Genomic DNA, 23,896 nt, shown 5'->3' on the forward strand with positions numbered 1-23,896 from the left:
TCTACCGAAATACCTCTCTCTCTCTCTCTCAAACCCAGAAATGGAGAGAGTAAGGGCATGCATAATGGATCAGGACGAACTGGGAGTTACTGAGCACAAGTGATGCAGAATGAGGCCAACAATAAAGGTTAGCCTTCAATTCAAATAGTAACACTTACGTACGCATTTTATTTTCATAGGCCTATATTTTTATTACATCAGCAATAGGATTCAGTATATTATATTTTGTATAAAAGACACAGTTGAAAGAGTTGTAAATCGAAATAGAATTACTGCACACACAAAAACAAATCAAATGTACTCTACACTACAGTATAGTAGTATACTATTTTCCTCGATATAGCTGTGAGTGCTGCGCGTGTCACTAAGTAAAATGCTGTGAACCTGTTTCCATGTGACCTGTTTCAGTGTGACATGTTTCAGTGTGATCTGTTTCAGTGCACTACACTGCTCACAGGTCTGTAAGACTTCCTCCCTTGACTGCCTTCACACCTTCCTCTGCTTTTACTCTCACATCCATGTTGTTCTGGCAACACCGACCTCATTTTCACATTAGCGTGGAGTCACTGGCAATTTGTGCCCAATAACTGCCTCTGGCACACACACACACACACACACACACACACACACACACACACACACACACACAGTCTTGCATTTCTAACCAATTTAGGACTCCTCACATTTACATACCTTTTTAGGACCCTGCTTTCCAGACATCATAGAAGTACAGAAATTACACTCATGAGCTAGAAAAAAAATCTAATATGAGGAAATCACCGAAAGTTGCTGACTTCTTGAAAAAAGTTCACTTGTAAGTTTTACCACCTACTGGAGACCGCACATTGCAAATCAAATCAAATCAAATTGGTCAAATACACATGGTTAGTAGACGTTAATGCGAGTGTAGCGAATTGCTTGTGCTCCTAGTTCCGACCGTGAAGTAATATCTAACAAGTAATGTAACAATTTCACAACTACCTTTTACACACAAGTGTAAAGGAATGAATACGAATATGTGCATATAAATATATGAATGAGCGATGGCCGAACGGCATAGGCAAGATGCAGTAGATGGTATAGAGTACAGTATATACATATGAGATGAGTAATGTAGGCTATGTAAACATTATATAAAGTGGCATTGTTTAAGTGACGAGTGATACATTTATTACATCGATATTTGATGCATTCATTCTATTTTATGACTGAAAATATTGCATGTAGAATGCCACAATGATGCAACACGGATGGCAACTCAACGGCTGTAGTGTAGTTCTACTGTAGTGTAGTTCTTCTGTAGTGTAGTTCTACTGTAAAGTATTTAAACTGGAACAACCATTTCAGTCATGGAGTCATTATATCCAAGTATCAGATAAATAGTTTAGAAAAATTTATTTTATTTTTCTGTAACATTCAAAGTCAGCAGGCTTTGTATTCTTGAGACCTTAGTCACTCCAAAAGTGAACAACCCACCTGGGAAAACCTCCCCCAAACAGAGTGAGATGGAGGACATTCATCAACTGCCTATGAGCTTAAGTCAAGTAAGTCCCATTAAATCCTCAGAGGTACACCAAGATAGAAGCATCTTATACACTTATTTTCTCTGATCTGCAACTATTCTGTTGTGTACATAGAACTTTACTGCTCTCCAGTCCCTGTTTACTAGCGCTTGGCCAGAAGCAGCAATGCATTTCTCACAGTCTTGTTTTCCAGGCGTTTTTCCCATTCGGATAAAATTCATCAAGGAATCTTCAACTGCATCCACCTCTATTGTCGACCAAAACCTTTTTGTTCCTTTGGCACCTTTGGAAAGAGATGACATTATGAATGACTACATTAAATAAAGGTTGAGTACAATACAGTATGTGTTCATCTCTGTATTAACTCTACAAGTTTGCAGCTGTATCTGCAGAGTGTGTTGAGGTTAAACTAACAATCCCAACTAAATAACTACATAGATAAGGATGTGATAGAAGAATGTGCAATGCTGACATCAAGGCAGACTCAATCTGTATGGAATCTAAGCCCATCAAATTGTTTGCAATGTAAACCTTCTAATAAAAGCAATACTTATTAAATTAAGTTCCCTCCCCCAGGAAAAACAATGTAAAGTGTGGTAATCCTTCTGTGTTATCATCTATCCTGACACACTAGTTCAGATCTAACGTCTTGACTTGTGTCCAATCCAAACTAATCCGTTCTGTACTGGCATGGTTGGAAATACACCAACTGATGAAGACAGGATTGATCTGGACCAGCACTGTACTATACGTTGACACTACAGAGTGAAAATGCACTGACTGAAGACAGCAGGAAACAGTCTAACCATGTGAGCCTCTCTTTTGTCCCAGCTTTCCCTTGGTCATTGGCTGTTTGGCCCGAATCGCTGACATCTCTCCTGGAAAACATCAGTGGAAAACATGTATTTTTCGAAAAGGACATTGTAATTAAGAATACATCCATATCTATGTAAGGTATAGGCATACCGGTCAGATTTTCTTCATAGGATTTTTCAGATGACTCCTCTCTCTCAGAGTCGTTCTCTGATGAACAAGAGTCTGCAGCCTCATTATTTTCAGCCATGCTTTTTTCTAAAAGATGGCCAAAAGAAGAATGCTAAATTGAGGCAAGCTAAATCTGCGCAAAACAAAAGCTTTGTTTTTATTGTCAGTGTAAACTTTTTGCCATTAAACTAAACACTGGGGGTAAACTTACCACTGGGACTGATGGTTATTTGATCCAGACTTTTCCCCTTGAACTCTGCCAATCTGCCCTGTTCACATGCCATCAGTATTTTACTTATTTTGGCCAACTGAAACGTTCCCTCTGGAAGACGGTAGAACTTTCGATGAATCCGAATGTCGTGACCCAAGAAGTCAGCAAACTGGTCCTGTTCTGTATCATTGAGATTTAACACTCTGGAGAGGGTGGCAACCTGTTTTCGTAGTTTAGTTGATGACAATGCTTCAGGTAACTTGGCACCACATTGTTTGGCATAGGCGCGGATGCAGTCATTCCCCCGAAAATGTGTATCATATCCTGGCCTGGCAAATAAGTCGATATTTCCTTCGCTCACTCCACATGAGCACCGCTCTTTGATAAGCAGCTCTAAAGATTCCACCATCACTGGAGTAAGGATTACAGGCACCTTCCTGCCACGCTTCCCACAGGTTTCAATGCGTTCAAAATGCGCACAGAGGAGTCTCTCAACCTCTGTTAGCGCCACTGCAACATCTTTGTTAAGTGGGGATTTGTCCCTGGAGTGAAATGTTGCCACAGACATCTTTGACACCTCTCCCTCTCTTTTCCTGTTGAAGATAATCATCTGAGGCAGTATCACTTTTGCTAGATTGCTCCATTTTCCTGAGGTTTTCTCATCGCACAGTTGGTTGTAGTATTGTTTCTGCTTTTCATCTAAGTACATGTGTATTTTTTTAACGTCATCTGCTAATGGAATAAGCTGCGGTGTGTTCCATTTCTTCTGTTCAAGTGTACGATATGCAGCAGAAGAGATCATTTCATTACAGCGAAGACGGTAGATGCCTTGGAAGTCTCGGACAAGCTTCAACTTTTCTTCATTCTGGGTAATAAGAACTTCACCCTCCATGATGTCTGCAATTTTCTGGATGCTTTGCCCAAGCTTTGTCGCCAGGGTTGCTTTTTCGAATTTGTTTGTCTTTTCATCATAGCCAGTCACTTCTTTGACAGCTTTTATGATGTGTTGGAAGTGTTTTGGGTTGATATAATCCTTCATCTTTTTCAGTGGTGTCACCTTTCTACCTTTAATCACAAGTCTCCCTAGTTCTCGCAAAGTTTGACGAATGTGCTGGTGTTGTGAGGGGTTCTCCCCTTTCTTGTTGTACATTTTTTCACCCAATGCCAAGATGTATCTGTCTTGTTTTACTGCATGGGCTACATCATCTTGAGCCATGTTACTCACAAGTTTCCATACCTTTTCACTCACTCCTTTAGCAACCGGTTGAGCATTAGCACAGAGCGCCTGTATTCTGGTTTTGCCAGGCATCTCCTTTCGAACGTGTTGTGCTAGTGTGCACCTTGCCACATGCCTCCACATAGATTTGCGTTTAAAGAGCCCATGGCAGGCAAAACAATGCTGATAGTCCTGGTGATTGGTCTTGTCATTACTTGTTTGTTTACATGGTACCAAAACCCCCTTTCCTTCTTTAAGTGCCTGAATGTTGTGTGCCCGATTCCCCTTCTTGCGAAGAAGATTCAGCTGAAGTCTCCTAGCTTTTGATCTCTTTGCAAACCGAAGTGCAGTAGCTACTTCTATTTCATCCCCATGTTTACGTTGTAAATGACGGGCAATTTTGGATTGCGGTTGCTCGCAAAACAGACAGAAGTGCTTTTTTTGGTGGTACTTTTTGGATCCATCTAATTCTGAGACATTCATTACAAGCAATGATTCACTGCTAGTGTTTGACATTGGGGAACTAGTACATCTCTTATAAGTATTTGCATATTGATTCTTTCTCTTGAGTTCTGTTTCTTCATTTGAGCTGTTTTCTTCTGAGGAACTTCTGCATCTCTTGCTAGTCTTCTTGTAGGGATTCCTTCTCTTGACTCCTGCTATTTTATCTGAACTGTCTCCCTCTGAGACTAAATCAACGTGTTTACTGCTGTCCACCCTTGTCTTTGGTTCTGAAAAATCATCAGAATTGTCTTCCTCTGATGATTCTGATGGCCCTGGGACATAATCACCTTCACTGTTGTCAATGCTGGTTATTGAGTCATCAGTCTTGTATCCAAGCATAGCTTTGGTCAACTTGTATTGAAGAAAAAAATTATATTGGATAACTAGACAGATTACAAAGTATTTGGACACCGGCACATTTTGATTAGTTACGACTGTGCTCCTCTACTTGTTTATGTTATAATACTATGAATATGGGATGAAAGTGCAGACTTGCCCATCTTTGATTTACAAAGCTGATTCACAAGAACTTACAGTATGTCTGGTGTTGAATGACACTTTAACTTACGTATATACTGTCTGTTCTGATCAACGGTGGTGCATCATCCAACACAATGACTATCGACCCAGAAGTACTGGCAGCCTCAGAGGTACTGGCAGCTTCGGTGTCTGACATCTAAGGATACAATAAAATGATATTAGTCATGTGCAAATTAGTCAATAGGATATGATAACGATTCAACCATCCCCAGTATCCTCATTCTAAACAACTGACAAACCTGCGCTTCGGGATTTATCTTTTCCTTTTCAAATCTGGCCTCACAAGTTGAACTATGCTTCTTTAGATGTTCCATGCGCCTTCTTAGCCTCGGCAGTGCCTTTGTAAAGGAAGACAAAAAGAATAGTTGAGACTTAATAGAATGACAAGATTGCTCGGCACACAACAGGGGATGGGCTGGGGGACACCAATGACTGTTATCATTGACTAATAGAGGTCCAACAAACATCTATTACAATTTCTGTTTTTTAAAACTACTTTCAAGGGTAAAAAAGCAAGTATAAGCATAACATAAGCACATTCTGCAAGTTCCTGCATGCAACTAAAGCTGAATCTGCTTTTATGGATGGACTAAAAGAGAATCAGTATGAGTGGTTTGGCTAAAGCAAGGCAAGCGTACTCTAAATACTAGGCAAATCAGAAAACATACCGCATTGGTTACTTTGTAGGTTCCTGGACTCTTATCTTCCATTATGTTTTCGATCTTAAAAAATGTGTGTAAGAAATAGGGATTTGGTTAAAGAATCTGCCAATATATGTATATATTTTTTCAAGACAGTGAATTGTCACAGTCCTACCAAAATGGACACTTTCCACAACCCTTATTCTTGTTGTGGTGTTTCACTCTTTTATGTGCAAAAAAAAAAGAACTAGGAACCCCACCACGCCCCTCCCCCCACCCAAACTAATGTCCATGGTTTTCAATAAAAAAAATCTGGTCACTTATTTCTTAATTAGTTTAACATATTTCTTATTTTCATCTGAATTATTTCAATGTAAAAAACGGTATTTGGGTAAGAAAGGGCTATAAAAAACGGGCGCAACTTCAATACATGAATTTAATGAGGGGGTTTAAATATTTTAACACACATACAGGCTTATGACTTGACAAAACAGATGAAAAGGAACTGGCTTTTCTTGCTAGCTTGTTACACTATAGCAATATTATTTTCCAATGCATGTAACATTGTGTTAACCACAATCATGTATTCTAAATCATAGACACGTTTACCAATTATGCTAAACTTATTAGCTAGCTTGCAACCATAGCTAGCATATTTCTTTTTTTAACTACCGGTAGCATGGGTAGCATGCTAACCGTTAGCTAGCACGCTAACCGTTAGCTACCACGCTAACCGTTAGCTAGCACACTAACCGTTAGCAAGCCACAAATAACTATAAGGTAGAAACATGCAAAGTAACAATTGCACATTAATGAATTGTTTGGATAAACCTGCCAATTTCAATGTCATGACGCAGTATATCTGACACAATGCGGCTTTCAGACATCGTCAATGCATGTTGGATTCCACCGAAAGACATACATGACTGACATTAATTCATTAAAAATAAAGACAACGAGAACATGCATTGCTTGTCAATACACCAAATACAATTTTAGCTAAAATATTGGTTAACAGTTTAGTTAATAGCTTACCTTCTTGCATGAATGCAAACATCTGCAACCATCCTCCTCTTCCTTAACACGTGCTGCACAGCTACTCCAGTGGTGATCACGCTCAGGCAGGGACAGGTTTGCCAGGTCAATTTCAAATTTCTATGAGTCTGCTCAAAACCAGCCTTCAAAACCCACCTTCACTAGCACAATTTTAGCAGAATACAGGGAAATTAATGATTTTTTAAAATGCCATGTTGGTAACGTTGCAATATACAACTTCCACCTAGCGACCAAAACCTTTCACCTGCCACAAAGTTTTAAAAGTACAACAATAAACCACAAAATAGTGTACATGGCAACCTTGAGCAGAGATTTATGCTGCAACATGGGGGAGGGGGAACTGTATATTTTATTATTATAATATTTTTATTAACAACACATCGATACAGGAAGTACATATGGGAACACAAGTATATATAAATAATATACAAAGGACGGGGGAGGGGGGGGGCTGTGTTGACCTATAAAACCTTTGATAGTTTGGTACTGTTGTGCACTTTGCAGTGGGGGAGGGGCAGGACCTCAAGCGGAAATTATGGCCAGTAGATATGCATAACAATGATTCCATCAGCCCAGATTTCTGAATATGTCTGCAATGTTATTACTGTTAGCCACATTTCCTTAGACAATTTGGGTTTGTAGCTTACACAATCAGTATCAGTGAGGTGTTAAGTGCAGCTACTTGAATGGTCTGTACATGAAAGATGGAGTGGTGGATATGTACATTTTTCACTGGGGAGACTTGCTGACACAAAAGTAGCTTATGGCAGGTTAAGATTCGATCTAGCAACCTAACCCATCAGCAATCAGATTAATTACCTGCCCACAGACCACTCAAACAGCCTACTGATATTAACAGCCATCTCTCACTATAGGCACTCAGCTACTCTCACAATCTCTCTTTCTCTCTTATAACAGGCCTTTTTTTAATCATATTTGCATTTATCTTCCACTACATCCCTGGTTTCACAATGTGGAATAAAATTTAATGATAATACGTGATTTCAGGTTTGTACTGCTGTGAAGACGTAGGCCTTTACATCAGCATTGATCTCTTTGCAAAAAGCCTCAAGAAAACTCATAATAACATTGGGTAGCTGATGGGTAGCTGATGTTCATATCTTAAAGGACAAGTCCCTATAAGCCTTTGTCAGGAATCAGGACTGGGTTAATAAAGCCAACGCAACTGCATGTTTTACAAATGGTAGGCTATCAAATGTTAGGCCTAGTTATAAAATGACATTATAGGCCAACATTGTACACTATAGGCCTATTTCTTTTCCGGGTAGGAGAAGGTCTATTGCAGACTTGCCTAGTGCGGCAAAATGGCCGAAACATGGCCTGGTCATGGATGAAAAGCACATTTTCAAACTGGGGTAGAACTGAGGGAATATAAGGCAGACCCCAGGATTTCAGCTTCCTGTGTTAGCTGTTGTAATCCTCTTGCTTAGTATATTTGTAGAAAGCCTCACCCCAACAGAGAGTTATGGGGAGGGAGGTATAATCAAAATGTCTGCTTAATGCTTTTGAGGGAGCAGCAGAAAAGTGTACCCAACCTGGGGTACAACTTGCTAGAATTGGTAGTTGAAGCAGTAGTAGTAGCCATGTAATGGCAGCAGTGTTGTAGTTGAGTCACAAAAGCATAAGTCCGAGTCAATTCACAAGACCCTATGGCTACTCTGAGTTGAGTCAAAGTCACCAATGTTGGAGTCAGGAGTCGAGTCACAAGTCCCTATGGCTGAAATCAGAGTCCCACTGTTTGGTCCAAGAGTTCAAGTCTAAGACAATGGGTCCATATTAACTTAATATTAAGTTATTAACCTAGTCAGATATTGGCAGGAGGAATTTGATCAATCATTTTTCATATCCCCTTTCTTTCTGTGCCAACAAATGTTTATATGCTACAGGTAAACCAGATTGTCAGCTAGCTAGCTAATTAGGTAACATGTTGAACATGGTGTGGCTGCACAGCTTCTTCATATTTGATGTAGTCTAAATAGAAACTGAAAGACACAGACAGACATATACACCTCTATAAACTATACTGAAGTCAGATATTAGTGTGTATGTGCACATTCTGTGGAGGTCAACTAGATCTGTTAAAAGGTCTACAGCAACAACACATTTTATGTTTGTGTTAGAGAGCACATAACATGCCTATCTGAATTTAACTTAATCATTTGAAATCACATATTTCAATGTTAAGCTTTGATTTGTAACATATTAACTGTTTTTCAGTGCATAGTAGTCTACAAGAGTCTGTAGAACAGGCTCATATTAGTGGTACAGTTGAGTGAGAATTCCAGCCAGCAGTTGAAATTTTGATACATTGTATGACACGCCCTACACTACAGCCAATCATTGAGCAGCCTCCCATCCCCTTCTCTGCTCCCATCCCCCTCTCCTTTACCAGGTCATATGCTGTATATTAAGGCCACATATAAGTATTAATGAACAAACAGCTATAGACAGTACTGAAGTCAGATATTAGTGGCTAATGTTAACATTCTGTGGTCAACTGCTCCTAGATCTGTTAAAAGGTCTACAGCAACAACACATTTTATGTTTGTGTTAGAGAGCACATAACATGCCTATCTGAATTTAACTTTAGCATTTGAAATCACAAATTTCAATGTTAAGCTTTGATTTGTAACATATTAACTGTTTTTCAGTGCATAGTAGTCTACAAGAGTCTGTAGAACAGGTTCATATTAGTGGTACAGTTGAGTGAGAATTCCAGCCAGCAGTTGAAATCCACCCACAACCACAAAGTCATATACACTGCTCAAAAAAATAAAGGGAACACTAAAATAACACATCCTAGATCTGAATGAATGAAATATTCTTATTAAATACTTTTTTTCTTTACATAGTTAAATGTGCTGACAACAAAATCACACAAAAATGGTCAATGGAAATCAAATTTATCAACCCATGGAGGTCTGGATTTGGAGTCACACTCAAAATTAAAGTGGAAAACCACAATACAGGCTGATCCAACTTTGATGTAATGTCCTTAAAACAAGTCAAAATGAGGCTCAGTAGTGTGTGTGGCCTCCACGTGCCTGTATGACCTTCCTACAACGCCTGGGCATGCTCCTGATGAGGTGGCGGATGGTCTCCTGAGGGATCTCCTCCCAGACCTGGACTAAAGCATCCGCCAACTCCTGGACAGTCTGTGGTGCAACGTGGCGTTGGTGGATGGAGCGAGACATGATGTCCCAGATGTGCTCAATTGGATTCAGGTCTGGGGAACGGGCGGGCCAGTCCATAGCATCAATGCCTTCCTCTTGCAGGAACTGCTGACACACTCCAGCCACATGAGGTCTAGCATTGTCTTGCATTAGGAGGAACCCAGGGCCAACAGCACCAGCATATGGTCTCACAAGGGGTCTGAGGATCTCATCTCGGTACCTAATGGCAGTCAGGCTACCTCTGGCGAGCACATGGAGGGCTGTGTGGCCCCCCAAAGAAATGCCACCCCACACCATGACTGACCCACCGCCAAACCGGTCATGCTGGAGGATGTTGCAGGCAGCAGAACGTTCTCCACAGCGTCTCCAGACTCTGTCACGTCTGTCACATGTGCTCAGTGTGAACCTGCTTTCATCTGTGAAGAGCACTGGGCGCCAGTGGCAAATTTGCCAATCTTGGTGTTCTCTGGCAAATGCCAAACGTCCTGCACGGTGTTGGGCTGTAAGCACAACCCCCACCTGTGGACGTCGGGCCCTCATACCACCCTCATGGAGTCTGTTTCTGACCGTTTGAGCAGACACATGCACATTTGTGGCCTGCTGGAGGTCATTTTGCAGGGCTCTGGCAGTGCTCCTACTACTCCTCCTTGCACAAAGGCGGAGGTAGCGGTACTGCTGCTGGGTTGTTGCCCTCCTACGGCCTCCTCCACGTCTCCTGATGTACTGGCCTGTCTCCTGGTAGCGCCTCCATGCTCTGGACACTACGCTGACAGACACAGCAAACCTTTTTGCCACAGCTCGCATTGATGTGCCATCCTGGATGAGCTGCACTACCTGAGCCACTTGTGTGGGTTGTAGACTCCGTCTCATGCTACCACTAGAGTGAAAGCACCGCCAGCATTCAAAAGTGAACAAAACATCACCCAGGAAGCATAGGAACTGAGAAGTGGTCTGTGGTCACCACCAGCAGAACCACTCCTTTATTGGGGGTGTCTTGCTAATTGCCTATAATTTCCACATGTTGTCTATTCCATTTGCACAACAGCATGTGAAATTTATTGTCAATCAGTGTTGCTTCCTAAGTGGACAGTTTGATTTCACAGAAGTGTGATTGACTTGGAGTTACATTGTGTTGTTTAAGTGTTCCCTTTATTTTTTTGAGCAGTGTATATTAAGGCCAAATATAAGTCTTAATGAAGAAACTGCTATAGACAATACTGAAGTAAGATATTAGTGGCTCATGTTAACATTATGTGGAGGTCAACTGATCCTAGATCTGTGACTTTAAGTGCCTAAAGCCAACTCTAATATACAGTACCAGTCAAAAGTTTGGACACACAAACTCATTTAAGGGTTTTTCTTTATTTTTACTATTTTCTACATTGTAGAATAATAGTGAAAACATCAAAACTGAGAATAATACATATGGAATCATGTTGTAACCAAAAAAGTGTTAAACAACTCAAAATATATTTTATATTTGAGATTCTTCAAACCCTTTGCCTTGATGACAGCTTTGCACACTCTTGGCATTCTCTCACCCAGCTACACCTGGAATGCTTTTCCAGCAGTCTTGAAGGAGTTCTCACATATGCTGAGTACTTGTTGGTTGCTTTTCCTTCACTCTACGGTCCAACTCATCCCAAACCATCTCAATTGGGTTGAGGTCGGCTGATTGTGGAGGCCAGGTCATCTGATGCAGCACTCCATCACTCTCCTTGGTCAAATAGCCCTTACACAGCCTGGAGGTGAGTTTTGGGTCATTGTCCTTTTGAAAAATAAATGATATCCCCACTAAGCGCAGACAAGATGGGATGGTGTATCGCTGCAGAATGCTGTGGTAGCCATGCTGGTTAAGTGTGCCTTGAATTCTAAATAAATCTCTGACAGTGTCACCAGCAAAGCACCACCACACCTCATTCTCCATGCTTCACGGTGGGAACCACACATGCATAGATAATCCGTTCACCTGCTCTGCGTCTCACAAAGACACAGTTGGACCCAAACATTTCAAATTTGGACTCATCAGACCAAAGGACAGATTTCCACCGGTCTAATGTCCATTGCTAGAGTTTCTTGGGCCAAACAAGTCTCTTCTTATTTTTGGTGTCCTTTAGTAGTGGTTTCTTTGCAGAAATTCGGCCATGAAGGCCTGATTCACGCATTCTCCTCTGAACAGTTGATGTTACTTGAACTCTGGGAAGCATTTATTTGGGCTGCAATCTGAGGCTGGTAACTCTAATGAACTCATCCTCTGCAGCAGAGGTAACTCTGGTTCTTCCTTTCCTGTGGCGGTCCTCATGAGAGCCAGTTTAATTATAGCGTTTGATGGTTTTTGTGACTGCACTTGAAGAAACTTTTAAAAAGTTATTGACATTTTCCTCATTGACTGACCTTCATGCCTTAAAGTAATGATGGACTGTTGTCTCTGTTTGCTTACTTGCGCTGTTCTTGCCATAATAGGGACTTGGTATTTTACCAAATAGAGCTATCTTCTGTATACCACCCCTACCTTGTCACAACACAACTGATTGGCTCAAACGCATTAAGAAAGAAAGAAATTCCACAAATGTACTTTTTTTTTTATTTATTTTTTTTTTTTTTTAAATTAATTTTATCCCCTTTTCTCCCCAATTTTCGTGGTATCCAATCGCTAGTAATTACTATCTTGTCTCATCGCTACAACTCCCGTACGGGCTCGGGAGAGACGAAGGTCGAAAGCCATGCGTCCTCCGAAGCACAACCCAACCAAGCCGCACTGCTTCTTAACACAGCGCGCCTCCAACCCGGAAGCCAGCCGCACCAATGTGTCGGAGGAAACACCGTGCACCTGGCCCCCTCGGTTAGCGCGCACTGCGCCCGGCCCGCCACAGGAGTCGCTGGAGCGCGATGAGACAAGGATATCCCTACCGGCCAAACCCTCCCTAACCCGGACGACGCTAGGCCAATTGTGCGTCGCCCCACGGACCTCCCGGTCGCGGCCGGCTGCGACAGAGCCTGGGCGCGAACCCAGAGACTCTGGTGGCGCAGCTAGCACTGCGATGCAGTGCCCTAGACCACTGCGCCACCCGGGAGGCCCACAAATGTACTTTTAACAAGGCACACCTGTTAATTGAAATGCATTCCAGGTGACTACCTTATGAAGCTGTCAAGAGTGTGCGAAGAGAGTGCCAAGAGTGTGCGAAGCTGTCATCAAGGCAAAGGGTGTTTACTTAAAATAATGTCAAATCTCAAATATATTTTTATTTGTTTATTAACACTTTTTTGGTTACTATGTGATTCCATATGTGTTATTTCATAGTTTTGATGTCTACAATATTATTCTACAATGTAGAAAATAGTAAAAATATAGAATCCCTTGAATGAGTATGTGTGTCCAAACATTTGACTGGTACTGTATATATATTTTGCGGTTGGCTAAAGCCTCAAGTATGAAGGTAGGGTGGCCACGCCCATCTCGTTTATGAACTTTATGGGGCCTAAGGCCATTTCTAATATATAGATGCTGCTATTGGCTCAGTATTCAAGTATGATGTCGGGAGTGCCACGTTGTGCCACCCAGTTAAGTTACAATTGTCCAGGGGCAAGCCTTCTTATATCAATGGTCTGATTAGCTCGAGACTCACATACGCATCTCCCCTCATTGCCATAGACATGTTTAAGCTATGACCCCCTAGACAAATCCCCTCAATAGCTTTGAAGACTAGAAATGTACGAATACCCTTAGTTAGATAGAATTTGTAAACGTTCCAAAAAGGGCCAAAAAAACCGGATAAAAATCTGTTTTTATAATATGTACCGGTTCATGAGGGTTGCCTAATCACACACATGACATTTTAGAAAGATGTGACCTTTTTAACCATTTGAAACAGCCCCTATGACCCCAATTCAAGGCACTTCCGGTTGTCACAGGAAGCTGAAAATAAACACATATCCTCATTGGGGTAGGCTTTTACAGAATCCTGAGTTTCAAGTCTTCACGTTAAGAACTGACTGATTTACAGAGGGTTGAACTCAGTGTTTATACAAACTGCAGGTTGGGTATATCAAAACCACTTTTAGGGTAATTTAACCACTTCCGGTTGCTCTAGGAAGCTTAAACTCAACACAGGTAATCCTCATAGTGGCCTGATGGATTGTCATTGAAGACAGCTTGAGATGGCAATCATAACCCACATAGGCATCAGGTTGAATTTAGTGCAGCAGGCAATGTATTCCTATGGGGAGAGATGTCAATGTAAACTGTTAGAAGAAAACACCCTGTTTTCACTGTTAAGGGTTAATTCCACACTGTCAAGGTTAGGCTTGCACAGATCGGGAGGACCTTGGGAAGGTTCCTGTGATTGAATTGTGCTTCTAGCCTCAACGGTTCTGCCGCTGTCACCCAAAAGCACCTCACATTTAGGTCAGGCTTCGTTTTGGGCCTTGTGCTAAGACCTTTCTGGATGTCAATATCGTTCCCCAAAAACGTCAGAGACAGCTGCTCTTCACATATGTGGCTCTGTATATGGCCCCCAACCATAATCTGGAAATATATTAAATTCAGACTATACATGGATACATAGCACTACCTAGGTGGAACTTGTAAGTCCTCCAAAAAGAGCCAAAAAAAACGGATAAAAATCTGTTTTTATAATATGTACCGGTTCATGAGGGTTGCCTAATCACACACATGACATTTTAGAAAGATGTGACCTTTTTAACCCTTTGAAACAGCCCCTATGACCCCAATTCAAGGCACTTCCGGTTGTCACAGGAAGCTGAAAATAAACACATATCCTCATTGGGGTAGGCTTTTACAGAATCCTGAGTTTCAAGTCTTCACGTTAAGAACTGACTGATTTACAGAGGGTTGAACTCAGTGTTTATACAAACTGCAGGTTGGGTATATCAAAACCACTTTTAGGGTAATTTAACCACTTCCGGTTGCTCTAGGAAGCTTAAACTCAACACAGGTAATCCTCATAGTGGCCTGATGGATTGTCATTGAAGACAGCTTGAGATGGCAATCATAACCCACATAGGCATCAGGTTGAATTTAGTGCAGCAGGCAATGTATTCCTATGGGGAGAGATGTCAATGTAAACTGTTAGAAGAAAACACCCTGTTTTCACTGTTAAGGGTTAATTCCACACTGTCAAGGTTAGGCTTGCACAGATCGGGAGGACCTTGGGAAGGTTCCTGTGATTGAATTGTGCTTCTAGCCTCAACGGTTCTGCCGCTGTCACCCAAAAGCACCTCACATTTAGGTCAGGCTTCGTTTTGGGCCTTGTGCTAAGACCTTTCTGGATGTCAATATCGTTCCCCAAAAACGTCAGAGACAGCTGCTCTTCACATATGTGGCTCTGTATATGGCCCCCAACCATAATCTGGAAATATATTAAATTCAGACTATACATGGATACATAGCACTACCTAGGTGGAACTTGTAAGTCCTCCAAAAAGAGCCAAAAAAAACGGATAAAAATCTGTTTTTATAATATGTACCGGTTCATGAGGGTTGCCTAATCACACACATGACATTTTAGAAAGATGTGACCTTTTTAACCCTTTGAAACAGCCCCTATGACCCCAATTCAAGGCACTTCCGGTTGTCACAGGAAGCTGAAAATAAACACATATCCTCATTGGGGTAGGCTTTTACAGAATCCTGAGTTTCAAGTCTTCACGTTAAGAACTGACTGATTTACAGAGGGTTGAACTCAGTGTTTATACAAACTGCAGGTTGGGTATATCAAAACCACTTTTAGGGTAATTTAACCACTTCCGGTTGCTCTAGGAAGCTTAAACTCAACACAGGTAATCCTCATAGTGGCCTGATGGATTGTCATTGAAGACAGCTTGAGATGGCAATCATAACCCACATAGGCATCAGGTTGAATTTAGTGCAGCAGGCAATGTATTCCTATGGGGAGAGATGTCAATGTAAACTGTTAGAAGAAAACACCCTGTTTTCACTGTTAAGGGTTAATTCCACACTGTCAAGGTTAGGCTTGCACAGATCGGGAGGACCTTGGGAAGGTTCCTGTGATTGAATTGTGCTTCTAGCCTCAACGGTTCTGCCGCTGTCACCCAAAAGCACCTCACATTTAGGTCAGGCTTCGTTTTGGGCCTTGTGCTAAGACCTTTCTGGATGTCAATATCGTTCCCCAAAAACGTCAGAGACAGCTGCTCTTCACATATGTGGCTCTGTATATGGCCCCCAACCATAATCTGGAAATATATTAAATTCAGACTATACATGGATACATAGCACTACCTAGGTGGAACTTGTAAGTCCTCCAAAAAGAGCCAAAAAAAACGGATAAAAATCTGTTTTTATAATATGTACCGGTTCATGAGGGTTGCCTAATCACACACATGACATTTTAGAAAGATGTGACCTTTTTAACCCTTTGAAACAGCCCCTATGACCCCAATTCAAGGCACTTCCGGTTGTCACAGGAAGCTGAAAATAAACACATATCCTCATTGGGGTAGGCTTTTACAGAATCCTGAGTTTCAAGTCTTCACGTTAAGAACTGACCGATTTACAGCGTTCGCCACAATAACATCTGCTAACCATGTGTCTTTATATACGGTATGTTATACCATATATGGCATCTTGCCTATGCCGCTCGGTCATTACTCATCCATATATTTATATGTATATATTCTATTCCATCCCTTTACTTGATTTGTATGTATTAGGTAGTTGTTCTGGAACGGTTGTTGTTGAATTGCTAGATTACTTGTTAGATATTACTACAATGTGTCCTAAAATGGTTACCAATACAAGACTGTGTGTGTGTGTGTGTGTGACAAGAACATTTGATTTGATTTGTTTTGATACCTTGCAGTATGGTATGTTACCACCAGGTGGCTTACAAAAATACCCCCTTCTTAGGACCCTGACAGTTTTGTGTGATTTTCAAACCAGGCATATTAGCATGCTATTTGCAGGCTATTCCAATGGTTTCCCTAGTTGAGACCATGGTTTTGGACCTAACTTGGTCAAAGGTCCTAATATGGAAGGTGTTTATATAAGTTGAGGTCCTAATACGATCTCAAAAACGAGAACACACACACACACACACACACACACACACACACACACACACACACACACACACACACACACACACACACACACACACACACACACACACACACACGCACACACGCACTCTCTGTCACCCAAACACCCACATGAACATGCAAAGACACACAGTCTTTCTCTCTGTCATTAGCATTGAAAATGCTGTCATAAGTGACTCTATTGTTTAACATGTGCCATTCATCTAATAGCGACTGTATGAAAATGACCACGGAAATGTTTCTGCGACCACTTCGGGCTGTTAAGTTATTGAGTATTTCCTAAATACATAATCATGTCAATGGTAGTGAATCTTTGGGAGAGGATTTCAGGAAGGAAAGTGAATATTGCAGGAGCTTTCATAGAAGAGTTCATTTGTGGTGTGTGTGGTACAGTCAAGTAGTCTATCAGACCAGAGGAATATCCCTGGGGTGGTGATCGCTCTGGGTGCCTGAAATATACAGGGAGGGGCTCCTTTATTCATCTAGTCTACGACCTGCATTCTGTATCAAAACATTTCAATATTTCATCAAGATGCTATTTTAGCCTCACTACTCGAAAGGGGAGTAAGATGGGTGTGCTGTGCACATATGTGTGCAAACACAGTCTATGAGATGTGCACATGCACGTACGTACACACACAGACGTGCCAAAACACACACACACACTGGGCATAAACTAGTACTATCTGAAAATGTTCTCCCTTTCTAGCCCCAAAACTCCCTGCACTTTTCAACAGATTGAATATGAACGCGATTGATTTTGCGGTGGCTGATTTGAAACCGTGTTCCTCGTACACGTGTTCTCTGTTATGCCCGAAGGAAGCCGCTGACACCTCGGCGAGACATCATTTCCATATCAAACCCTTGACATATACTGAATCTATCCTGACAGATAATACTCTCTCAGTGGCTCTTAGTGGAAAGATGAAGAGCATTGCTTGGATCAAATGAAGTGAGGGCATTTGGGTTCAAAAGAGAAAGGAAAACAACTGTTTCGAATGCAGAAGGCAGAGGTGATAAGAGACAAATACCTGCGGTATATAGTTCCTGATTGAAACAGTCATTGATGTCATTGATATCACTCTGGGCTCTACAAAAGAGAGACCTATCACCTAGCATTTCTGTATCTGGGCGATTTTGTACAGATAATTCTTGACATTTTCTTGACATTTATTTTGAATATTGATAAGCATAATCAGTTCTAAAAATGTCTAAGTTAAAAAAGTGTTGCGGTCAACTTAGCTTTCATTTGGCACATGTCAAGCTATTTGTCCATTTCTAGTGAATTTGTGAATTTGAAAATATCTTAACTATAGCAAGGATACGATGTAATTCAACTCTGAAATCAAATCACTTTATTCACAATGTTTCTGCTGTTTTAAAAGGTACTAAACAATATACCTAAAAGTAAGTAAAAAAAAGAATCTGCACTGCATAACGTAAGGAGCGTCCTTACTGTCGCCTGCGGAGAATTCCTGGGAGTCAAGGATCCCAGATTCCTGGAGTGACCTAATGCAGGAGTCCACCAGCTCCAAGCCGGTCGTCAGTTCTTCCTCAATGTCCTTCTGTCCGTCTGTGGAGACACAGAAATGAATAGAGAAGCAGGATTAGTGTTCAGTTACCTTAAAAAGAGGCTAGAGTTTACTACAGACACAATCTGACGGCCAGGTGGTAGTGACCATGCTAGATAAGCAAAAAGCTCTTGACTATACACTGAAATGTGTCTCTGCCGTGCCGTACCTTCTCCTTGACTAGCTGTTTGTCCTTACCTACAGTAACTGACATACTTGTCCTCTGTCTAGTGTCATCAGTATGGCAAACAGTGCCAAGGGGTTAAGGCCTTACACAAGAGGTTTAAGATCAGGATTCATCTCTTATCTAAGGCTGAGGCTACTGGCAGCAGACACTTAGTCCTCTACCCTATTAGAGTCATGATGATGATTACTGGTGTTTTAACTCAGGGATAATTCTGTTTGTGCAACATTTTTATAATCTCATCCAAAACATCAGTGGAACTTTCCCAGAGTTGATGACTAAGGAGAAGCAGGAGCAGCAGAATTTTGAACATGATTTGCAGTCATAAATCTTTGACCACCGCCGCTTCAATGATCAAATCCTAGACTACCTGTGTTTGATACTTTAGAAGACAAAGGTGTGTTCTGTCGTTCATACTTTGCTCTAAGCCCATCAATATAGTCTCAACTAGATGTGAACATTTTACACTGGACTGACAAGACAGAACAGCAACAAAGCTGTGTCTATCTGACAAGTGATGACAGCTGTCCACACCTAGGAGCTAGGCATGGTCCACTCCACTCTACTCTAAGATACACCTATCATTTCAAAGTATGCAACTCAACTGAGGTTGTCGCGTGCTCTGTGACATAACACAGAACTACATGCATGGGATGTAAAATGTACGTACCTTGGTTATTCCAGCGAAACTTCTCATCCGCTGAACTGAAAGAAAGAACGAAACAGAGCATGGTCAGAATAGAAACACAGCATCTTCCTCTGCCGTAGCATCTTAATGGCCCAGCCTTGAGCATTACCTGGTGACTGGGACATTTTCATTAAAAAAAAATAATCTCCATGAATTCAGTACACATCCACATGAACTCACACTAACTGTAATATATGTGTACCTCGCAATGAGAATTCCCCGTTTAGAGACAGAGAGGGAGGATAAGGTTTGGGTGAGATGCCGCTACAGTAACACTTGGCTCTGTCCCCAGTCTGTATGTCCGTGTGGCATCACTAGGTTACAGTACTATAGAGCAGAGATTACTGGAAGTGGGGCTGGCTGTAGGGATCCCTTCCTTCTTTAGTCTGGTCAACATGGTGTATTCTGTCAGAGTAGCCCAGCCAGCCAGTGCAGCACTAAGCCTGAACGGGGTCTACCTCCAGGGGGGAGGGGAGTGGGGTACACAACACGTGGTCTTGGGAGAAGCTTTCAAAGCCGCCACTGCCCCCCTCTCTCCTCTCCCCCATTGCCGACCACCCCTTCCTATTCCTCTTTTCCCCACAGAGGCGCCACCCACCCCTCCCCCGACACACCATAGAAAAAAAACATCCCGGCACTTCATCACAAGGTACTGTGTGCCTCTACTGCCCCTCTTCTCATGGGCCATGGGGCGGGTGACATATATTAACAATGTAGCCATGAAAACAACCCCTACAGGAGCTAGGCAAGGTCACACAAGACAAAATTAGCACATAACAATAAAATGCAACTCACTGGTGTTTATGGAGACCTTCAGTATTGTCTGTAATGATTCTGCCAGCATTTTGAGGTTACAGACAGGGGTGTTTCATTTTATGTAGGCTACATTTCTAATTCTACATGAGTGGATGCCTTATCTGATTTGTAAAATGGCTCCACACTGAGAAATCAACTGGCTTCCCTCTTATCAGAGCAGAGAAGTAGCACTCACTTCTGTCATCATGAAGTGCTTTGAGAGGCTAGTTAAGGATCATATCACCTCTAGTTTACCCGACACCCTAGACCCACTTCAATTTACTTACCGCCCCAACAGAGCCACAGATGATGCAATCGCCAACGCACTGCACACTGCCCTATCCCATCTGGACAAGAGGAATACCTATGTAAGAATGCTGTTCATTGACTATAGCTCAGCATTCAACACCATAGTACCATCCAAGCTCATCATTAAGCTAGGGGGCCCTGGGTCTGAACCTCGCACTGTGCAACAGGGTCCTAGACTTCCTGTAGGGCTGTCCCCAGGTGGTGAAGGTAGGAAACAACACCTAAACTTTGCTGATCCTCAACACAGGGGCCCCACAAGGGTGCGTGCTCAGCCACCTCCTGTACTCCCTGTTCACCCATGACTGCGTGGCTACGCACTTCTCCCACTCAATCATCAAGTTTGCAGACGACACAACAGTAGTACGCCTGATTACCAACAGTGACGAGACAGCCTACAGGGAGGATGTAAGGGCCCTGGCGGAGTGGTGCCAGGAAGATAACCTCTTCCTCAACGTCGGAAAAACTAAGGAGCTGATTGTGGACTTCAGGAAACAGCAGAGGGAGCACGCCCCTATCCACATTGATGAGACCGCAGTGGAGAAGGTGGAAAGCTTCAAGTTCTTGGGCGTGCACATCAATGACAATCTGAAATGGTCGACCCACACAGACAGTGTGGTGAAGAAGGCGCAACAGCACCTCTTCAACCTCAGGAGGCTGAAGAAATTCGGCTTGGCCCCTAAGACCCTCACAAACTTTTACAGATGCACAATTGAGAGCATCCTGTCGAGCTGTATCACCGCCTGCTACGGCAACTGCACCACCCGCAACCGCAGGGCTCTCCAGAGGGTGGTGCAGTCTGCCCAACGCATCACCGGGGGCACACTGCCTGCCCTCCAGGACACATACAGCACATGATGTCACAGGAAGGTCAAAAAGATCATCAAGGACATCAACCACCCGAGCCACGGCCTCCTAATATTTATATATTTCTTAATTCCATTCTTTTGCTTTTAGATTTGTGTGCATTGTTGTGAATTGTTAGATATTACTGTACTGCTGAAGCTAGGAACACAAGCATTTCACTAAATCCGCAATAACAGCTGTAAAATATGTGAATGTGACCAATAACATTTGATTTGATATGCACAGAGTGCTTCTTCAGCAAGCCAGCAAGCGCCGAGACCTCTAGAGAGTGTAGTTCTTCCTGATGTCGTATTACCTCTAGGTGTTGATGCAGTCAGCCCAGCCAGTAATACACTTGTGTCCCCCATGGTCCGGCTTGTACATAAAACATCCTCCATTCAGGCTGCACAGTCAATTTCCTCCTAAACTCGATTTAATAGCTCGTCGGTGGCAAATAAAACAAGAAAATATGCGTACTGTCTTAATAAAACACAATTCTCAACCACCATGCTAGGGTGGCTAATGCTATGTCCTGATGTTGCGGTACGCCTTCAGCAAAGGGTAAACAGACTCACGCGGTATGCAACATCCAAAAATGGTGGCGGAAAATGTGTTTTTTATAAGATGCAAAGTTTTAGACTGATCCAATGAACCATTGCATTACTGTTCAAAATGTTGTATCAAGTCTGCCCAAATGTGCCGGGGGCAGACACAGCAGGGGTTCAAACTGTAGAACCCAGTTCCTACATTTGAATATAAAAATGGATTTTATCAAACAAAACTATGCTACATTTTATCTCTGGGACCCACAGGATGACAAATCAGAGCAAGATTACTGAATGTAAGTACATTATTTTCCTTCAGAGGTGAATGTATCAAACCAGTTGCCATGATAAACGTTTTTGTTGTTGTGCACTCTCGTCAAACAATAGCATGGTATTTTTTCACCGTAATAGCTACTGAACATTTGACAGTGCAGTTAGATTAACTAGAATTTCAACTTTCTGCCCATATAAGACATGTCTACGTCCTGAAAATGTTCTTGTTACTTACAACGTCATAATAATCACATTAGCGCACGTTAGCTCAACTGTCTCGCAGGGAGGGGACACCGATCCAGTAGAGGTTTAAGGATGAAACTGACACCTTTGCAGACAGAATGTAGTATGTTTTATGTATGAGCCGGTCTGTGGGGGACACGAGTGTATTACTGGCTGAATACATTAAAGTAGGACGTAAGATGACAAACAACATAAAAGGAATAATAGTGCCATCCTGCGGCCGGTTGGGCTACCAGCCAGCAGCTTTAATCATTTACATGGGCCAATATGTTGATGTAGTTGCTAAACCGGGGCCGTCATATGGAGCAGGTTAGCATTAATTGGGATGACTCATGTACAGGTAGCAGCTCTGCAGGGTAGTCACTAACTAGCACAGCCACAAAATCTGATTTTAAACTTAAACGTAACACTAACCACACTACTAACCTTATGCCTAATCCTAACCTTAAATTAAGACCAAAAAGCAAATTTTTGTTTTCATGCATAGATAGACAATTTTGACTTTGCCACTGGCACATCTAGTGGAAATCGCTCGGCTCTGCCTCCAGGACAAGATTCATCCCAATAAATGTCAACCTGCTCACATATGGACTATTATGTCAGATAACCACACTGGGATCGATGGGAGATTATCTCTGATCTGGAGCACACAAACAAAAATCATAATAACTATGGATTCACTGGAAATGGGAGCTTGAGATGGGTATCGAGCTCTGCTGCTCCTCTGTCCCTTAATCAATGTGAGAATATCAGAGCGATGGCCAGCCCGGTGCTAGCTGCCTCAGAGCTCAGACGCCACTGTTATCACCAGGCTAAATGGTCATTCACCGGCCCTTTGGCCAAGTAGAAGCTGCTATATCATCCCATTGATTTCTCCTCTGCAGAGTGTGAGAGGATTCATATTGTGAGGCTGTCTCTGTTTACATTGCGGTGACGAATTGCCAGAGAACACAAATGCCATATGTTAATAGGGGCTCTGCATCGGCCGCGAGTGCTCATTCATCACCCGCTCTTTATTGAACTATACACACACACACAGAACCGCACCGAAACAGGGCAGGGGAGGAAGAGAGGAGAGGGACAGTATTTTGGGCTTGAGTGGCCTTTCACAGAGACACTCTGCTTGTCTGAAAGGATGGATGATAATAACCAGTACCTCCCATCTCACTCCTGTGTTTGCCTCAACAGTTTCCCACAAATTTTGGAACTTCATGTTGGTTACCATGGCATACCTGCAGGCCTACATCTTAGTCTGCAAGCTCTAAAACTACTAGGCTATACAGAGACATGACTCGACAGAAATAGAAACTGTAACAACCCACTTTCATCCCCGATATGTTGCATCTAACATTCTTTATTCCACAATCTTTCTAAGCTCTGCGTGCAAACGGCAGGTTAAAGCCTACCTTTAAATAGCTAATTGAACTTTAGCTCAAAACTGTTTCTCATATTGATTTACTACTACACAATCAATCCAGTCTGGCTGGATAATTAACTAT

General features: G+C 42.2%; 2 protein-coding genes across 5 annotated transcripts in view; both read right to left on the minus strand.

The window, feature by feature from the left end:
• Window positions 1–23,896, minus strand: part of ctnnd2b (catenin (cadherin-associated protein), delta 2b) — a 122,478-nt gene that overhangs the window by 59,895 nt on the left and 38,687 nt on the right. For both annotated transcript variants that reach the window (XM_071377193.1, XM_071377194.1), the window contains 2 exons: window positions 19,372–19,406; window positions 18,403–18,519 (listed from right to left, as the gene is read on the minus strand). In XM_071377193.1, coding sequence (XP_071233294.1) covers window positions 18,403–18,519; window positions 19,372–19,406 — 152 coding nt within the window. The remainder of the gene's footprint in view (window positions 1–18,402; window positions 18,520–19,371; window positions 19,407–23,896) is intronic.
• Window positions 1,383–7,080, minus strand: LOC139560430 (uncharacterized). Of its 3 annotated transcripts, XM_071377195.1 has the most exons (8): window positions 6,655–7,080; window positions 5,647–5,700; window positions 5,218–5,316; window positions 5,007–5,114; window positions 2,719–4,789; window positions 2,490–2,594; window positions 2,330–2,401; window positions 1,383–1,806 (listed from the first exon to the last, which is right to left on the minus strand). In XM_071377195.1, exons 2-8 carry the CDS (start codon window positions 5,686–5,688, stop codon window positions 1,598–1,600), a joined length of 2,706 nt encoding a protein of 901 aa, XP_071233296.1. In that variant the 5' UTR covers window positions 5,689–5,700; window positions 6,655–7,080; the 3' UTR covers window positions 1,383–1,597. The 3 variants fall into 3 exon arrangements, with proteins under 3 accessions (XP_071233296.1, XP_071233297.1, XP_071233298.1); XM_071377196.1 differs by lacking the exon at window positions 6,655–7,080 and having other exon boundaries at window positions 5,647–6,635; XM_071377197.1 differs by lacking the exons at window positions 2,490–2,594; window positions 2,719–4,789.

This window comes from Salvelinus alpinus, chromosome 30, assembly GCF_045679555.1.
Source record: "Salvelinus alpinus chromosome 30, SLU_Salpinus.1, whole genome shotgun sequence".
Lineage (NCBI taxonomy): Eukaryota > Metazoa > Chordata > Actinopteri > Salmoniformes > Salmonidae > Salvelinus > Salvelinus alpinus.